The sequence below is a fragment of the Fusarium oxysporum genome, chromosome II, assembly GCF_013085055.1.
Source record: "Fusarium oxysporum Fo47 chromosome II, complete sequence".
Classification (NCBI taxonomy): domain Eukaryota; kingdom Fungi; phylum Ascomycota; class Sordariomycetes; order Hypocreales; family Nectriaceae; genus Fusarium; species Fusarium oxysporum.
In genome coordinates, this window is record NC_072841.1 from 1,245,789 (window position 1) to 1,263,901 (window position 18,113).

Genomic DNA, 18,113 nt, shown 5'->3' on the forward strand with positions numbered 1-18,113 from the left:
GTGGTAGCGATCGAATATGGCGGTTAATTTGGGTTTCCTCCCTTTGGAGAGAAGTTGTGATAGCTTTGGAAGCGACTGTGGGTATGCAGAAGTGAGGATATCAAGTGATTGTAGAATCGAAAGCCAAGATGACCATGTAAGTGCACTTGAGAAGCCTCGTTTCCACTTGAGCCGGTAGTTGATTATTGACAGATTGAGTTGGAGTCCAGAAGGTTTTGGTGTAAGCCGTGGTCTCTATCTGAGAATTGGTCTCTGCACTTCGTGTTTGTTCCTGATTATACACAATGGGAAACGATTGAATACCCAGAGATATGAGTTGAGAAGCGTATCGTGAAGGAGGATCGTTGTTCCAGAACCAAAGCACCGTGAAATAAAAAGCGAGTGACAGGAGTCGACGAGGACTTCCTAAGAGAGTTGAGAGAGGTGAGGAGGGTGAGGAGGATAGCGAACGTGGTGTTGACTTGTAAAGACGAAGATGTTTGTTGTAGATGACCGAAAGGGAATCAAGAGGGGATTCGAGAAGGAGCTGGGGACGATGGCATTGTTAAATACAAGCGAACCTAATCCACAGGCAGGTGCGGTGCGGTGCGGGAGCAGCTCAGATGGGGGAGGGGAGGAGCAGCCGGGGTGTAAGAGGTGAGGTGTGTGGGAATGTAAGGTAGGTGCTAGGTAGGTAAGGTAAGAGTGGGATGGAAGGAACGGGTGGAAGGCTGTGTAAGGGTACCTACCGTGTTGTACTGTACTGTGAAATGCTTGCAATGGATGAAAAGAGCAGTAAACTGTAAGAGTAAGGTGAGGTAAGAGGTGCCATGTGCCATGATGCAGGTGCCAGCAACCTAACAGACAGCAGCGTCAGTGCCAGTTCACCACCAGTCCTAAAAGCGTACAGCCCATGGGCACCCACCACCAGCCAGCCTTAGTCTCCCGATTGCCTCCTGTACTTGAGCCTGAACAGCTTAGCATAGCATAACATCAAAATCACCAACAACTACACTACACTACGGATGCCTGACCTGCCATTCAGAAGCGCAGGAATGAGCCGAGGGAGCGTCAAGACAGGCGGCGAGCTCGGCCTCAGACTAGGGGAATTGTGGGCTGTGGAGTGCGGGCCCCGGGACTACGGCAGCGGACAGCAATGGATGAGTCCCAATGAATCGGATGCTGGTTCTTGGCCGTGAACCCCGAGTACAGCTGTAACTCTGTGGTATCCGCGCCGCCGCCTGCCTGATGAGCAAGTGTGCGATGGTGCGGTGCTGGTCTGGTCTACCAAAAAAACATAACCCAACCCAAGACGCTAGAGATGGGGTGTGGCCCGGTGCCACAGCTCGGGCAGGGGAGGGGGGGGGGCGTCCTACAGCCTCATCAGTAATAGGGCCGCTCTTCAAAAGATCCCTGGGCTGGGCATCTGTCATAGTCGAAAAAACCCATTCATCTGTTTGCGGGTTCTCTAAAGAAAGCGTCGGTCACAGACCATCAACCTTAGTAACACATCCCTTCCATGCCAGATCAGAGGGGCTCAAGGTACCGTAAGGATTGGTCAGGGAGCAGAGGTAACCTTCTAAGCGGGAGGACTGCGGAGTATGTAGGGGTGCTGAAGCAGCAATTGGAGATGCTCAGGCTAGGCGTCGGTTCCATACCTGAAGATAACATCGATCCATACCAGGTGCTTCTGCTGTGCTATTTTGGGGAGCAGGCGATTGGAGATGGTTCATTGGTGGCCGGGCGACCTTGCTGGCTTGTGCTCGTCCCATGGTTCTACACGACCGCCGAGATGGTACTGCAATGCATTGCTTCCCTTTCTTACATGGGCGGAATGTTCCTGAAATCATGAGGTTGAGTCCGGCCGACATGGTGGTGGCGGGTAGAAACCCAGTCCAGCCCAGAATGGGCAAATAATAGCAATGAAGCATTAATAATTAATCACAAATACAGCAACCGAATGCGAGTACCTGAGGTATAGTAACAACAAGAAATAGTAGCGGACGGTGGCACCTACAGAGTGGTGTACCGCAGCGCCCAGTTACTCAAAGTTTTTGACTCTCGACCTCTCAATAGGTTGGTTGTTTTGTCATCCAGTTGTAGCAAACATCAGACATTCATCACAGTACGGTCGGGTGTCAGAAGACCCGATGCTTTTCCACCAGGGGAAGAAAATAAGCCGACCACATAGGCTCTCCAGTTTATCTAGATACAGTTTGATGGTTTTTGTCACCTGGGACTTCGGTCCTAAATTTTCTGTCATCCTCAGTCACAAAAATGGCGGCCGAGCTAGGGGACACAAAAAAACTGAGGACCTCGACCTTAGGTGACAAAAAGCTTTAGGTAAGTTATCACGAGCTGAAGGTGCTTATTTGATGGGTTTATTTTGATACCCTTTGTCAAGGTCAGAAGTTTTCTTGCTCCCCGAGGCCGAGATACAACCTTGCACGCAGAGGGCATGACGCACATGGCCCAGGGTCAAGGGGTTAGGGAGAGCTCCATTGTCTTAGATCGTTGAGACTAGTGTCCGTCCTCCGCTTTTCCGCGGTGTCCGGAAAAGAAGCTGAGACCTCTTGAGAGAGACAAAAGAAGAAGAAAGAAGTAGAAACGAGAGAAGCCCTGTCTCGACGTATCGCCAAGGAGTTCACAGGTAAGTGGTGACTAAACTGAAAGTCGAATGAGGGGAAGGAAGGGTGACAAAAACACTAGGTGACAAAGTAAAAATAACTTTACATGTCCGTGCCCGGCGTAGGTTGTTTTCTCCCTTTAGACCCAGGGGGAATTTTAGTCGTTTAGAGGTTCAACCACTGAGTTTCCCTACAGAGAGAGAGATGTTGGCTTGCTCAGTGCACTGAACTGGTAACTACCTTACTGTATGAAAGTTAGGCTGGGCTGGGCTGGGCTGGGCTACGGTGCCCGTGGACCCCGGTCTACGGCTCAACTTGGCTCAAGTAGCGGATTTGGTTTCCATTCGCTCATTCTGTGCCAGACTCAAGTCGCTGATTGGCTCGTGCGTTTACGACAGGGCGAAACAACGTTGGGATTGGGATGGCGGGCGGGCTCAGGTGGTGGTAGACGACGGACGGGGCGTCGGCATCATAGACCAGAGACGGACAAGCCGGGGCCGCCGGTAGTTGAAGCTTTGATATTGGGTCCCTGCGAGAACCGAGCCATCTCAAATCCAAATCCAATCCAATCCAGCCCAAAACATCCAAGGCCCTGTTCAGAGTAAGGTAACGGCCAGGCTGGGGTTGAACAAATTGCCTTGCATTGCATTACAAGCGCCATCTCAGTGGCGACATGGCTCCAGAAACGGCACATTTTACCCTGAGGCTCGAGATCAGAATATGGAGAATATCTATAAAAAGTGACAGTCTAACCGGACACAGTATGGTTGTAGATGAGTAACACTGGAACGTTACTTACGGCCCACCGTAAGATAAACGCCGCACGAATGCTTTCACAGTGGCTTCGCTTCGTTATTTGTTTGTCCGTCAGTTTCCAAATCTTTGGCTCGTGTCGCCCTAGGTATCTCAACTTGCAGCTGAGGCAGAGCCACGGGCCGCTCCTACGAGTCGAGTATCTCGTCTCTGCGCCTTTCGGAGCTGGAAAACATAAGACCATGACGTCGTTAGTCAGTGTTCTGCGTACGGCCATGTAGGTAAGGATCTCAATGTTGCGGTAGCAGTAGCAGTAGCAGTAGCAATTGTAGGCGCCGTCAGTCTGGCTAGGCCTATCTTGACGCCGTCTTACACAACTCTCCGTCATCATCTCTCATGCTCATTATTTTTGTCACCCAAGCACATTCTTCTATCACACATACTTTTGTCGCAGACGAGCTGGAAAGTTACGGTATGACATGGCATGGTTATTGATAGACATGATCCTCCCGCTCCCAACGCTCCTGGGCGGGATTACTTCGGGTATGCTGTAGATCGTGTGTTGTCCAGGGTGTCGGCGTATTCGGGCTTCCACAGGCTTGGGCCTTTCACAGGCTGTCGAGAAACGTATCGCAAATTCACGGTGGAATCTTGCGCCGCAAGGATAACGACCAAAGTTTTAGCTCAAGATTCCGAGTGCGACCAAAGCTTTGTATAACTGGAGAAATTAATCTTTCCTGACCGCACAATGAAGCTATTTCTAGCCATAGTATCAATGCTCTGAAACTTCTTTCACAGTAATGGATACAGAAGCGGCAACTCGGGGTAGTATATCGCCCGATTATATGACGGGTTTACTTATCTTGAGTATGGCCCTATTACCATGACCAGTCGTTCTAGCCCCAACTTTCATTCATCGCCTGGTCCCTGTTTTTGTCAAGGAAGTATTTCTCCGGCTCTGTGGGCAGCGTAGCATCCGCTTCATGACCAAGTGGTGCTTTTGTAGTTCAAGTTCGGGACTTGACGATAGTTTGAGAACGACAGTCTTTTAGCATCGGCCCCTTGTCCGTCAACCTCTCGACTATGCTACAACCCCTGCGCGGGACAAGGACAGGGTGAACAGCGAGAAGATTTCAGGGAGAAGATGACTGATCACATGATGCCTGGGTGTCTTCCAAAAGTAGACTACCGTAGTAACCACGTTTAAGTCACGTATTGCGTGCGAATCAGAGGCGATTCACGGTTACATAGACATCTGACAAGCTAAGTGCACGAATAGGAAGTGAGAACCGACCTTGTAAGGCTAGTAGCTTGCCCTTGACCTTTGTAAAAGGAAAAGTCTGGAATTTACCAGATGATGGAACTCAAACTTCAGATGCCAGAAAGTCAAACTTGGCCGAACATAAAATGACAAATGCCAACACCCAAGAGTATTATCCACTTGGTAAATAACCAGATCGTCCCTCAGGTGTCTAGTAAAACACCAAGATTGTGAGACTGGTCTCAGGGACTCCAGCGGAACCTCCACTGATGACAGACAGAGAAAATGGATAGAATATGACAAGCAAAAATTGCCTAATCGGGAAACGTCCCGCGTGGTCTGCAATGCTATAAGGACAATGACATATCGCAGGTTAGCGAGGATGAACTCCCTACCAAAATAGAGCACCAAGATGCTGGGAACTTAGCGTGGGTAAGAACTTTGGTTTAAAAAACTACCAGGTGCATGGTTCAAGGGTTTTCTCTTCAGAGTAACCTCCCAAGATTCGGTCGTTATTCCCCTTGTTGGCAATTCCTTGCAAAAGGTCCACTCGTGCTTCAGATTGATTAATGCTAACCCTATCTAAATTGCGGAATAGGAAGTTCGCGGCAGTGTTTCAAAGGGCAACGACTTGTATGATCGATCATCAACATGTGCCTCGGTAATCATGACGGGTTTGAAAGAAAGCATCACAGTCTCACCCACCGTCAGTCACAAGAGACTTTCTCACCGTCTAATAGTGGTTAATTTGACGACCAACCTTGGATCTCTCTTCTCATGCAGTAGTTATGTCATTTGGTTGCTTGTCATTGGCATCCCTGGTCTCGAATATGGTCAACAACTCATCAATGCATGACTTGCATGTGTCTATCTAGCTGAAAATCACTTGAAAAGTCCTTTGGCTTGCAGCTGAGTGTTGCACAAGATTGAGTTTCGTGCGGGCGCCTCACTATGAGTTGTTTATGAGACAAAAGGGAAAGGTTAAATGGAGACCATATCTGTTCGGTAGTTTTTAGGCCGCCCTCGGCCAAGGGGCTTCTAGAAGCAATCGACGTCTAGCCTGGTAACCCACTCCAGAGTTGCACTGCGGAATGGCACCGCAGAAGAATTTGAATGAGACATTGAACAGAGGCAATGTCTCATGGTCACGTTCACGGTCACGGCCACAGTCACAGTCCACAGCTCACAAAAACTGTTAGATATCCAGTCGCGCAGCAGATAATCTACGCCATTCATGCTTTGGATCTGACCGAAAGCCATTTTAGATTTGAGGCCCTTTAGTTCATGTGCATAGAGGGGCCTAGCGGTCAGCTCATCTAGGCACTGACTGGGCTGGTGGGGGATATGCGATTTACATGAGATTGTACCACTTATAAACATTCACACTTACATTCACCGAAAAGCCATTGCCATTGGCATGTCCAACAAGTACAATTACGGCAATTGCTTGTGCAGGAGCGCCTTTTACAACCTAATCGATCCATGCACCATCCACAGCTCTGGTGATAAAAAAGAGACAAGAAGTGGTACCAATCTTCAGGATGCCTCGGGGAGGTTGCCCACCACCACCACCTTCCCCTCTTCTCTTGAAGCAGTGTCGTCGCATCATCATCACCAACAGAAATATGCATCATTTCACTTTTCTCCCAGCCACTTAGCTCACCCCTCTTTCACCCTTCAAAAAGTTCATGAACACATCAGATCAGCGCATCAGATCATCAGGGGAGCAACTCTTCGACATCAATGAAAACAGACAAGACCCCGAGACTTTGTCCCAAATTGAGCATGGGTCAAAACAAAGCATCGCAGACGCCATGCAGAATATTGTACTTACAGCAATACAATGATCGACAGGTCCTGGCACCAACTTTCAAGCCACGCCACGATTGGCTTCGTCCGACATTGCTACTCCCGAAGTCACACATACCTCACGCTCGGGCTCAGCTTCAGTCCCAAGCAAGCAAGCACCCTAAGCAGTATTTGCTCCGGTTTTGGTCCTCTGTTATCAGGCCGCGGTTGTGTACAGAAATCCGAATATTGTTTGTCAATGGTCTAGGAAGTTCCGCCAAGCTGCTATCTTGTTCTGAGAGCAAACCACACCACTCCCCCACCTGAATTCGGGGAACTCAAGCCCCGCCCCGAGCGGTGGAACAAGTTGAAAACTGTGTATTCTCTGGACAGAGTACCGTTACCTATCCTTGACGAGGCTGAAGGTCACTCTACCCGTACGCATCTTTCTTGATCGGACACCGGTTCCAGCTGATGCTCAGCTCCTTTCTTCTTCTAGTCCTGGTCCTCCGCCATTAGGTTCCACAGCTGAAACAGAGGCCCTTACTGACTTCGGCCGATGAATTGCAAATCTGTCCACCAGTCCCCATCTCGGCCGAAAGACTTACAAGCGCAATCTACCATTGGCTGCGCAATTCAACCAGACGACAGTTTCAATGGCGACTTGAAATAAACCACTAGTTTTCATCCGTGGTTGTCCCCAGATTTTAGGGCTAGCAGAGCGCTATGAGGTCATGGACCGAGTGATTAATCCTTCATTCTCCGTCTTAGGAATATCCCCTCTTCCACAATGACCCTGTCGTTCCGACGACTTTCTTGCCCTGCCGGGGTTCAGTGTGGCCTCTTTTATATAATAGCGTCCGTGGAACAACATGCTAAGCCGCATATCGTCTCCCGAGATGGAAGATCTAGTACAAGTGGTGTTTTACCTCGTTACCTAACATGCCACAGATATCATAAAATTGTGACTACGGAACTCGTTTCTTGTGAGTCCCTCATTCTGCATCAGCTTTGTGTTTCCAGTGTACCATAATGTTGTTGAGGACCATAACTAAAGATTTTGAGGTAGGCAACCTACAGTAGCTCCACAGACTAAGAGGTTAGGGTACACCAGGGTCCCCTGCCCCTGGTTCAGATCTGGCTCAAATATGAAGGTCGTTGGAGCTTCTGTTTGGCCAAAAACACAAACCTCGTGTCCCAAAATGGGATTTCCCCTGGCAAACTCGACCCATGAATAACAGTGCATTTCGAAAAGTCCATCAAGCATCGACTGAACCACTTTCCGCTCCAAACCATCAAACTAGCCTCATTATTAATTACCATACTATGTCAGCAATGGCCGCTCCTAGACACGTTCACGACAAGGAGGGATCAACAACTTCATGGTGCGCCCTGGTCTTGGCCGTTGCTTCAGTCCTTCACAGGCTATCCCCTGTCACTCAACACTCAAGATTATCATAGGCGTTTGCCTCTCATCGTCCTCTGGCCGCGATGCCATTACCGAATCTGGTCTGGTTGAAGTTTGAAGGGAAGGCTGGTCGCTTCTCGAAATAGATCAGGTCTGACTCGACAAGAAATATAGGTATACGCTGTTTTGTGCCATTCCAGCTGTAGGTTTCAAATATGTCACCAATTGTCCGCTGTGGAACGAAGGATGCCACTTGTGTTTGCTATCCCAAGGAAATGCAGTTGATTGGGGGTGAGATAGGCGAACAAGGATTCTTAAGCAATCACAACTGACTCACCACAACTTTTGTCCCTAGCGCACGGAATGACCTCATATCCCGTTATAGCAAGCTGCAGGGCGATTTGAGAAGACCGATGCGAGATTTCTAACTGTCTCAAACATTCCAGCTAAGGCTGCACCGTGAGAAATAGACAGCGAAAGCGGTGAGGTGATCAGCGTGGAGAGCTTGGTGTTCCTGAAAGCTGAACCTTTGTGCATCGCACCACCCTTTTAGCCTCTTTAAAAATGCGCTAATGAAGCATGTTCCGTATAGCTGGGAGGCACGGAAGATCGAGATGTATGCAGACCGACGATCCCTTTGGGATCCACGCCCGGCCTAGTTACTTTATCAGTACAGAGGCAAGAGGAAAGATCCATGATTGTTATCACTTCACAACTTCACCTAAAAGACCGTCAATAGCGTCGGGCACAAGATTCATACGAATTTGAGCAAGGCCAATACTGCACATACATATTTCAAAATCAAGGCCTTTTGCCTCAGCTCGTAGCCAGCTCACGGAAATTTGTACCGTCACGACCCTGTCGGAGCCGCGGCACTCTCGATTTACCTCAACGGGACAAATATTGGGTCAATGCCAACAGTCTCCACCCGGATCCGCAGGTCTGCGAGAATGTGACAGCTTCGGGCGTTCAGATTTGATCAACATCTCAAAGACTGAGCATTGCAACGGCTCAGACATCTCACCCCGTTGCCGATACTCCCCTGATCAGAGTCAGAGATTGGCCCTTGCTACGAGCCAAAGATGATCTTATCCTCGGCAGCTGGTTCGTTTACAAGTCCACTGCCTGTCGTAACAGCAGCCATGAGCTCAAGCATGCTTCTGATTTGTTGAGGCATGGCCACAAGGCTCGTGCCGCAAGATATGCCGCACGATAATAATAGAATGTCGTTCCCCGTCCTCTCCTTTGGAGAGAGACATGAGCGGCCGTTGACAACCGCAGTCTTTTGCTGTCAAACCCACTTTTCATTCTCACACTCCCAAGAAGTGAAATCTATTCTGATGTCTATGTTTTGTTCGAGTTAGCACTTCCAACAAATGGTTGGTATGTTCTCAGCTCTTGCTTTGATGATGAAGATAGGGGAAACACACCCGAGACATGATCATCGGTCTCGCAATTACCATAGTCTGTCTACCAATAACCCAGTGCTTTGAACAGCGGTTTGGGCTGATCGCACTTTGAGCCTGTGACACATTGACTCTGGTATCACAGTCTGAAGTCTCCGGCGTGATACGCGGGAACTCGGATTCGTAACCTCGAATTTGTATGCTTCAGATCCGATTGCGCGTTCAATATGCTCAGACTAGACGATCACTGAAAGCCGATGCTGTTGAGGCCCTCTCGGGCAGTGAGTATCGCAGATCAGCATCACTTCTTAGGTTGTCCCATGACCTACCCCATTGAAGCTGCTTCCTAGCCTGACCTGCTAACTTGAGAATGATACAATAACGTGAGCCCCGCGACAAGGGCGTGGGCCATTTTCACAACTACCTGTGTATGACCCAACTACAGAGTACTAGTGACAGAAAAGTTGACTCAAAGTCCCGACTTCTGGCTCCCGATGATCTGATGCCCCTCCAAAGTTGAATAGCCAAAACTTTAGACTGCAGATCACAGTTTGAAGTCGGAAAAGACCGGCCCTATATGGAGTAGTGAAAAGGAGAAATCCTTGGACATCAACATGTATGGTTTGTATCAGATTGTATGGTGATGAACATCAACAGTGTACAATACTTGAAGGTTATCTATGGGGTAGCTCACTTGCGCGCCAATAGACGAAAGGGACGAAGTTGAAAGAGGCTGATCCCTTGAGCAAGCTAGGTATGCGAATCTGTGAAGGGGCGCCGGCAAACCCGCGCCGCGGGATCAAAGCCGTGAAAAGGATGCAACGCCTGTGGCAGAATATGGACGCAGGGTCAAACAAGAATGACATAGATGGCTGGGCCTCAGGGTCTTTTGACGGCTAACAGTAACGTATCATTTGGAGATCTTATTGCTGACTCGGCTACTGAGGCCATCATATCGGGGCGAAGCTAGTGGTGCGGGCTCGAGACCACATGGCACACGACGGCGCCTGACCAGGAGGTTCCGATGAGAAATGTTTTATTCCAGTCCTTCAATCTCTGCCACTGGCAAGGGGCTAAACCCAAGGCCATGGGCCAAGTTTCATCGGCAACGACTGATTGCGCGAATGTTACTGTTGTAGCCAGAAGCCCATTCGGGCGCTGGAGATGGCCCACAACAGCTTGGGCTTGGTTGGGTTTTATTGCCAGAGTCTGAGCTGCGGGCTTTTTTCAAAAGCCCGGACCGTGGAGAGCATGTCACCAACAGCCTCGCAGGGTCCTTTTCCTTGTTTCCCACGAGTCAACTTTTGCCTGTTGATGACCCAGCCACTCGAATGTTGAAATGACGATGTCCAAAAATGCCTTTGTTCTAGACCAGGCCATGGCTCACAGCGTCGGACAGGGTTGCCGAATAGGCTAGGGAACAAACTGACAGGGTTCTTTGTTCAAAAAGGGCGTCAGAACGGGGAAAATGGATCCCCGGGGCGGACCATGCCATGCATAAGACAGGGGTATTAGTGCGAGGCTGAGCTATTAATGGTGACACGGGCAGGGGACTATGACACGGTGTGGACAGTTTTTCCAATCAAGACCGACGCATCTAGTGCCAAAGCTTAAACGGCACAGCAGAACAGCAGCACCAGAGCCTCTAGTGGTGGTTTCACTGGGTGAGTCGTCCTCTCAGTTACTCTCCTGTTATGGCTTGGCTCGGCTTGGCTTGGAGAGAAGCAGTACAGTTATGCCAGGCCTGGCCATAATAGACCAGAACAGAATGACAAGACTTGGGTCTTCTTGTACGCCCCTGCCTGATGATTTATGGCACATTTCTCTACTGACACGCCAGTAATCAGCAATGACGTTGAGCAAGTCGTTAAACTCTAGCTCTAATTATTGGACATCGCGAGCCTCACAAGGACCTTGGCCCTAACCGTGGACCATGGACCGTGGACCATGCAGGGTCCGGTGAGCCTGCTTCGGTTGCCGAGCATATGTTGTCTCCATTACCCATACCATATCAGTACGACGATATCACTGGACGGAATCATACGGATAGTTCCCGAGGCCAGCGGTGACGGCTATATTCTGTGTCCAGACGGGTCGATGCATCTCAGCTACAGAAGCTTGCCGGAAGAAAGCAAGCCACCAGGATAAATTTAGCTTCTACATGTCCAAGTCGATGCAAAAGACCAACCACCTGTTCTTTGACCGAGAGACTTTGCTCTCCCTGCAATGGCCTGCATCTCCTTGCACCTCCCTGCGGCCATGAATCGAAAGGGCATACGGGGTGGCTTTTCGAGAGTGTATGTTACGATGCACTTGTGATGATGAGACCCGCGTGGTGACTTCACCGTTGGTGTTTCTTTACCTCCTCCTGTCGCTGACTGTCATCAGTCAAAGGTTCGCCGACGTGTAGACGTCTTTCGCGAGCATCTCACCAATTTCAGGTCGTTGGTGTTATGCACGCTACGCGAGTCATGGCTGGAGTTCGATTGACACACAAGTTGATTCATTGTAAAATTGTTATCACTCAACAGATCAGTTTCCAAGTTCATGACTGTCTAGCTTCAGTCTAATTATCCCTGGTACACCGTTGGTTTCTTCTGACTGATGCAGCCAAGAGTTTGGGCCTTTTGTCTCCGCTATTGAGCTTCAATTTCCCCAGCGTATTCGCAACGTCTGTGTGCTTGCCCGGTAGGGCAAGTATTTCGTCTATACGGAGACTATTACATATCTAGAGACTATTGATAAACTGGCAGACTAAAAGATCGTCCAAACTGTTCGGCTCTTGGTACCGACTCGCGTAGCTAGCGAGTTCCTGGGTTAGGTTTGGGAATGTCAAAGCACCTCTCCCAACACCTTTTTATCGAATCAAGTCTTGCAAGAGCTGGTTTCCAGAAACTCTAAGTCTGAAAGCGGAAACTAGAACAGGGGCGATCTTCTGTTTTCCTAGTGTTAATGCCTTCATGCGAAAACCCGGCAGTCAACTGCCTCCTCACGACAACTTCAGGGGTTCAAGGGATGACCATTACTAAGTGGCTACGCGAGTCAAAGGGCATTGGGCATTATGTTATGGCATCGATGGAGACTCCGCGGTCTTGGCAAATTGTGAGTGTCCAACGTGTCACTGCTAGTTACACCAGTACTATCACCGCATAGACAGACGCTGAAGGCCAATGTTAGAGCCCGACCCATTCACTAACGAGAGTTATATTGTAAATGACTCTTTGGTAATTTGTCCAGAGGAGAAATGTCTTTGTTTGCATGGCCTTTGCTGCACATGAGACGGCTACAGAGTCAGTACTTGGTCTTTACTGCCCACGGCCTCGACAGGCAGTTCTCATGACTCATTAATCAATGTAAGACGGCGCTCATATGTTTAAAATGAGAGACGATGCAACGTTTCTTATGCTGTAGCATGGAGCTGATACCGAAATGTTTCTCTCCTTGTTGGTCGTGGTTGGCGATGGCTACTCTACAGCATCACCGATTTTCTTTGTAGGCATTCGCAAGTTGCGAATAAGTTGTAAGTGCTCTAGCTTAATAGATGCAAAATACTATCATTACGACTCGAAATTCGATTGGGTTTCTCATGCTACAATGTGACGAGACGATGACGAAATAACTCTGGTGTTCAGCTACCACAGTAATACCATCTTCCATTTGGCGATCTTCCACGCTTCAGTGACATTGCTCCAGCTTGCAGCAGCATAATAAAGTAGCGTATCTATCTAACTCGGACCCCATAAATGCCCATCAACTCCTCCCATGAATCCGAATACTTCTATCTACTTGTGGCATAACATGTTGCCATTCTCCCAGTCCCATTTCCCAGTTCCAGCTTCCATCAGGTATCTCGTCCTCCTCCCAATGTCGCATTGCGACCCTCGTCAGTTCATACCATCATTCAACATCAATCAAAATGGCTCCAAGACTTTTCATAAACCCCCTTGAACTTCGCCATGCATCCCGTACCATGCTATCTACTGCGATAAAAGAATCAGTGCTATCTATAACTATGTAATAACGACGAACCACTTCCACTGCCACCCTTGAGTCATTCCTTCAAGAAATAAGAAGGCCGAGATCAGTCGCCATCCCATACTACAGAGTATAATGCGACTCCAAATTTTGTCGGTCTCGTTGCTGCATCTGGCCAACAAAGTTGCTAAACTCGGGAATTATTTGTTTGTAGATATCGATGACCTGAGAAACGTTAGCTTGTGTGATAAAGAAACAACAGCAATGCAATAGGCACTGACCTTCTGGAAGACATCATGCAACTCCTGCCTGACAGGGCTCTTCAAGTCAATATCACGATAACGGGCAATGGCCGTAAAATAGTTGAGCAACTCCTTCTCCATGGCCTGAGGGTTTCGTCCCACGATCATAGAAAATCCCTTGAAAGCCGTCGCCTTCTCTTCAGTTGCATCGACCTCGTTCATGATGCTGATCCATTCCTCTGCAAAAGTTGAAAGATGAGGTCCAAGCTGTTCCGAGTTCTCGAGGCCGAGGCGTCCCAAAGCCATGGCAGCGTTTTCGTTCAGCGCTTTAGGAACACGAGGGTTGGTCATAATCTCAACAAACCGTTGGAGAAGCTCTTGAACCCATGGGCCCATGTGCTCCTTGTGTTGCATTGAAATTTCACCAACTGACCAGCAGGCATTGTTAACGACGCCAAACCCACTGTCCATATCCTCATCAAGGACGCTGTCCATATCAAGCTGCTTCAGCAGGATGGGGATAATTGTAGCAAGGTAGGGCTGTAGTAGAGGATAGACGTATCTAGCGCAATCTCCCAACAGTGCATAGGCAGATTGTCGAACTTCGTCACTGGGGTCCTCCATACAGAAGCTGAGGAGCTCAAAGAAGGATTGTTGGGAGCTCTTGACCAATGCAGCCGACTTGTCATCGTTGAGAGCTTGAACGATGGCACTAAGAAGATCCAGACTTGTTACCAGGAAATCCTTGTCAGGTTGGTCAATTATGGGGTTGCCAGCAGCGGCCAAAGTCTGCTCAAGATTGACGTGAATGATATTGACGCATCGAAGGAAGATAGGCTCAGCATAGGGAGCGAACGCATCACCGAGTGCCATCGCCACATAAGAGAGGCACTCTAGCAGAGGGAACAGCTCCCGTGACTGATCCGATACACGGTTGTATCGGTCGATCAAGGCAGGCATCAGCTTGCCAGACAGCTCTGGTGCGGCCATGGCAGGTCCAATATGCTCCGCCAGTGTCTGTACACAGTCGTAAAGAATGTACATGTTGCGATCCTTGTACTTGGCAAAGCAATGGACAAATTGCTGGATAATGGGGCCACAGTAAGGTTCAAGGATCTTACCTGCCTTCTCCTCAAGGTTGGCGAATGCCGATGCAGCAGCTTCTTGTACTTTCTTGTTCTTATCCAACATGTGGCGGAGAATACCGTCCATCAAAGGGAGGAAGAACTGATCCTTGTCTGTATCCTCCAGATTGGCAGCCCATGACGAATATCGACCAAGGGTCCAACAGGTGATCTGTCTCACAACAGGCTCCGAGTCCTCGAGAAGAGAGATGAGGTAAGGCACAAGCTCAGGCAAGTGAGGGACAACAACGTCCATGCATCCATCAGCAACAGCACCCAAGGCGAGAACAGCGGCTTCTCGCTGAGGCCACTCTTCGTGCTTCAGATGCTGTGACAGATAGGGGAAGATAGCCTCGAAAACAGGAGATTGGAAGTCGCGGGCGAAAACATCGAGAGCGGCGGCGGAGCACTTGCGGATGGTCCATCGCTCGTCAGGGTTGGCGTCGTCACCGTCATCGTAGTCATCGATTTCTCCCTCCTCGGTATCGTCGTCCATTCCACTGAGCTTCTCGAAGCCGTTTCCATTCTGGGCTTGATCTGCGGACTCGCTGACCTCACCGTTGGCCTTTCGTGCAAGAGCCTTCTTGGCAAATGCAGGGCGGATATCCTCTTCACGATCCTCCTCCTCCTCGTCATCTGAAGCACCTCCAAGGAGGGCAATGTCCTCTCCACTGTAAACCATGCACTCGAGGAGGACAGGAATAATCTTATTGATGTACGGCTCCAATGCCCTCCACAAATTGTCATGTTCTCCCACGGCGAGCCAGAATTCGGCCGCTTCACAGGCCAAGTCCTCATCGTCGCCTTTCTGCTGGGATATTATATAGTCGACGAGGCCACTAATGTGCGGCTGGAGCTTGTCGGGTCGCGTCTCAACTAGGTGAACAAAGGCACGGCACACTTGTCGTCGAACATCAACATTGTCATCGCTGGCCAGAACAAACAGATGCTGGAGGAGGTCATCGATGGAGTTAAGCATGGCCTGTGATTCTCGAGGTGTGAAGACGTTGATGGCAGTAAGCGCACCAGCCCTGACCTTGGGCAGAGGGCTCTTGGTGGCCGCGATGAAATGGGGAAGAACATAGTTGAGGGGCCTCTGGCCATTAACCTCCTTGGTCAACTGACGGAAGTTGTCCTCGCAGATCTTGGCCAGAGCAGACATAGCACCCTCTTGCGCCTCATTCGAAGTTTGACCGGATGTGTTACCGACCAAGTCGAGGAGCTGGGGAAGTAGCTCCGGCCAGCTGAGCAAGCCTCCACGGCGGACAATTTCGGTAGCAATGTTTCCAGCAAAGTTGCGGATCTGGGAGTTCTTGTCTTGCAGGCACATGGGGACCGCGAGCTTGATGAGCTGGAGGTTGGACTCGGGGATGCTCTTCCATTCGCTTCGAACATTATTCTTGAGCATGATGCCAGCGGCGGAGCGCACGAGGTGGAAATCTTGCTCCGAAAATTGAAGGCCATTGGGAGGTGAGGAGCTTGAGAAGAGATATGCGAGATAGTTGTTGATGTCTGGGGAGTTCTTGGCTTGTTGAAGCATCTGCAAAGGATGATTAGCTGAGGGGCGGCGCATGCATTGCGATGGGCAAGCAAAGTCTTACCAAGTCAGCCTGCTTCTGAGCACTCTTGTCGAAACCACTGAGGGAGTCTTTGAGGCAAGCAGCGAGCTGCTGCAGCGAATCGGGGGCGGGTTCCCAGGAGGACATGGCTGCGGTGGTGTTGACAACGTCTCTGAACGTCGCAGAAGGCGGATGTAGAGAAGAGGGGCGCAGAAGCGAGATGGAAACTTTGTGAACGACTTTCACATGAGCTAAGCTCCACAGCTCCTACTCGTCAACGGTTAGCAATGCGCAAACCTTTAGCCAGGACAAAATAGAGATGACAATGGTGAAGGAGCCTGGGAGAGGGGAGAGATGAGAAACGAGAGACCAGCGGTGGACTCTTGTATAGTGGGATAGAGTATCCGTCCGTCGTCGTATGGGATGGCAGTGGGCGAGAAGCGAATGTGCCCCTCCGATACAGGGATGTGCAACACCGTGGGGCCACACTGCAAAGCTCAAGTCAACTCAAGTCTACTCACCTGGTTTCTTACTGAGACGCCTAGCAGCTTCGCCTTTGTTCCTAGGGATTGCTTTGCTTATTACGACCCTGATAGTAATATCAAGAAAAAGGGCGACAGGACGCTGTGCGTCTTGAGACGCAGCTGTAAAGAAAAAGACAACCGAGGGGGAGAAGTTGATGCAGATCTCTCGAGTTAGAGTTGAAGAAGCTCAGCTGCCCACCAAGAGTAGGGGACGAAGATTTTGGTGTAGTTTCGAGGAGAGAGCGGAGGCTCCAGGTCAAGGGCATTCAACCAAGAAATTGCCCTTTTGAGACTAGCGATGGCGAGATGAGAGACACAATGGGGGCATGTCACGTATCAGACGCACTGTAAAGTAGCCTGAAACACCCAACAAGACCGTGCCAATCGAGGTTTCTAGTGGCGCGGGGTGCGATAACGATAACCCGCCCGCAGAAACCGAGAAAATTTGTCACTGAAGAAATGCAAGGCAGGCTCTTTTTCTTTGCTGCGGGGATCGCCGGAGCTAGAATAAACTGTTGGGTTCCATTTTATTTTAGAGCAACAAATATTGTCATCTTATATATCGTTCGCTCGTTTCGTCTCGTGGCTGGTTAGAAGAGTCGACGAGACGAAATAGCCGCTTGTTTGAATTCGTTATCCAACCATTTCAACAAAATCGATATGGCTCTGAATCATCCATTCATATTAACGCCTGCAACGGGCCGCGGCCCTGCCTGAGACTGCATCCAACGGCCTTGAGCTACCCGTAATACTGTGTTCAAACTCAGGCCATATTTGCAACTCTAGAAACTCAAAGATGCAGACCAACATCCATGTTTAGCTGGTTTCTTGCGTACTCTCCCGTATGGACCGATAAACTATCGAGAGTATCACCCTTCATCTGATAGTCTAGTTTCACCAAAGCGTCACTGCGGGCTCAGTCTCGTCGTAAGTGCCGCGCAGCTTGGTGTTGTACCAGCCTGAACATCGTGTATTACTTGTGCGACACTATTTCCTGGCCAGTCGCTATCGCAACAAAGCGGTCTGCAGCTGGCTTATGCCCAAGAAACATGGCGAGGTCTGGCCGCCTTATCCAAGCAATTGGGGATACAAAATCCTGAAGTAATGGAAGCTGTGGCCGTGGAGGCGAGATACGTAACTCGTGTATTCACAGACCCTTTATTGTTTCTCTTCAGTGTAATATCTATTGAGAAAGGCACAACGATAACAAGCCTCCTCAGCACAAGAACAGAAGGATTGGGTCTTATGGTGTTACACGCGCAATCCCGCTTGGTGACAAGCATTTGCCTCAAGCCGTCTGCCTCTGTGTACCACTGCGGATTCATCCGGGATTGTTTGTGGTCCATACCGTAATTCTCCCAGGACTCTCTTGACAGCTATGTTACTCGGTGACATGAATGAAGCTGTGCACCATAATTCTGAGTGGTTCTGGTTCTGTCGGTGAGAGTTCCTAGGATAGACATCAGG

General features: G+C 49.6%; 1 protein-coding gene across 1 annotated transcript; it reads right to left on the reverse strand.

Annotated features, from left to right (window-relative positions):
* Nucleotides 1-13,245: 13,245 nt before the first annotated feature.
* Nucleotides 13,246-16,507, reverse strand: FOBCDRAFT_13829 (armadillo-type protein). Its single transcript, XM_031172834.3, has 3 exons — nt 16,165-16,507; nt 13,479-16,103; nt 13,246-13,422 (listed from the first exon to the last, which is right to left on the reverse strand). Exons 1-3 carry the CDS (start codon nt 16,267-16,269, stop codon nt 13,321-13,323), a joined length of 2,832 nt encoding a protein of 943 aa, XP_031049619.1. The 5' UTR covers nt 16,270-16,507; the 3' UTR covers nt 13,246-13,320.
* Between the last annotated feature and the right edge of the window lie 1,606 nt (nt 16,508-18,113).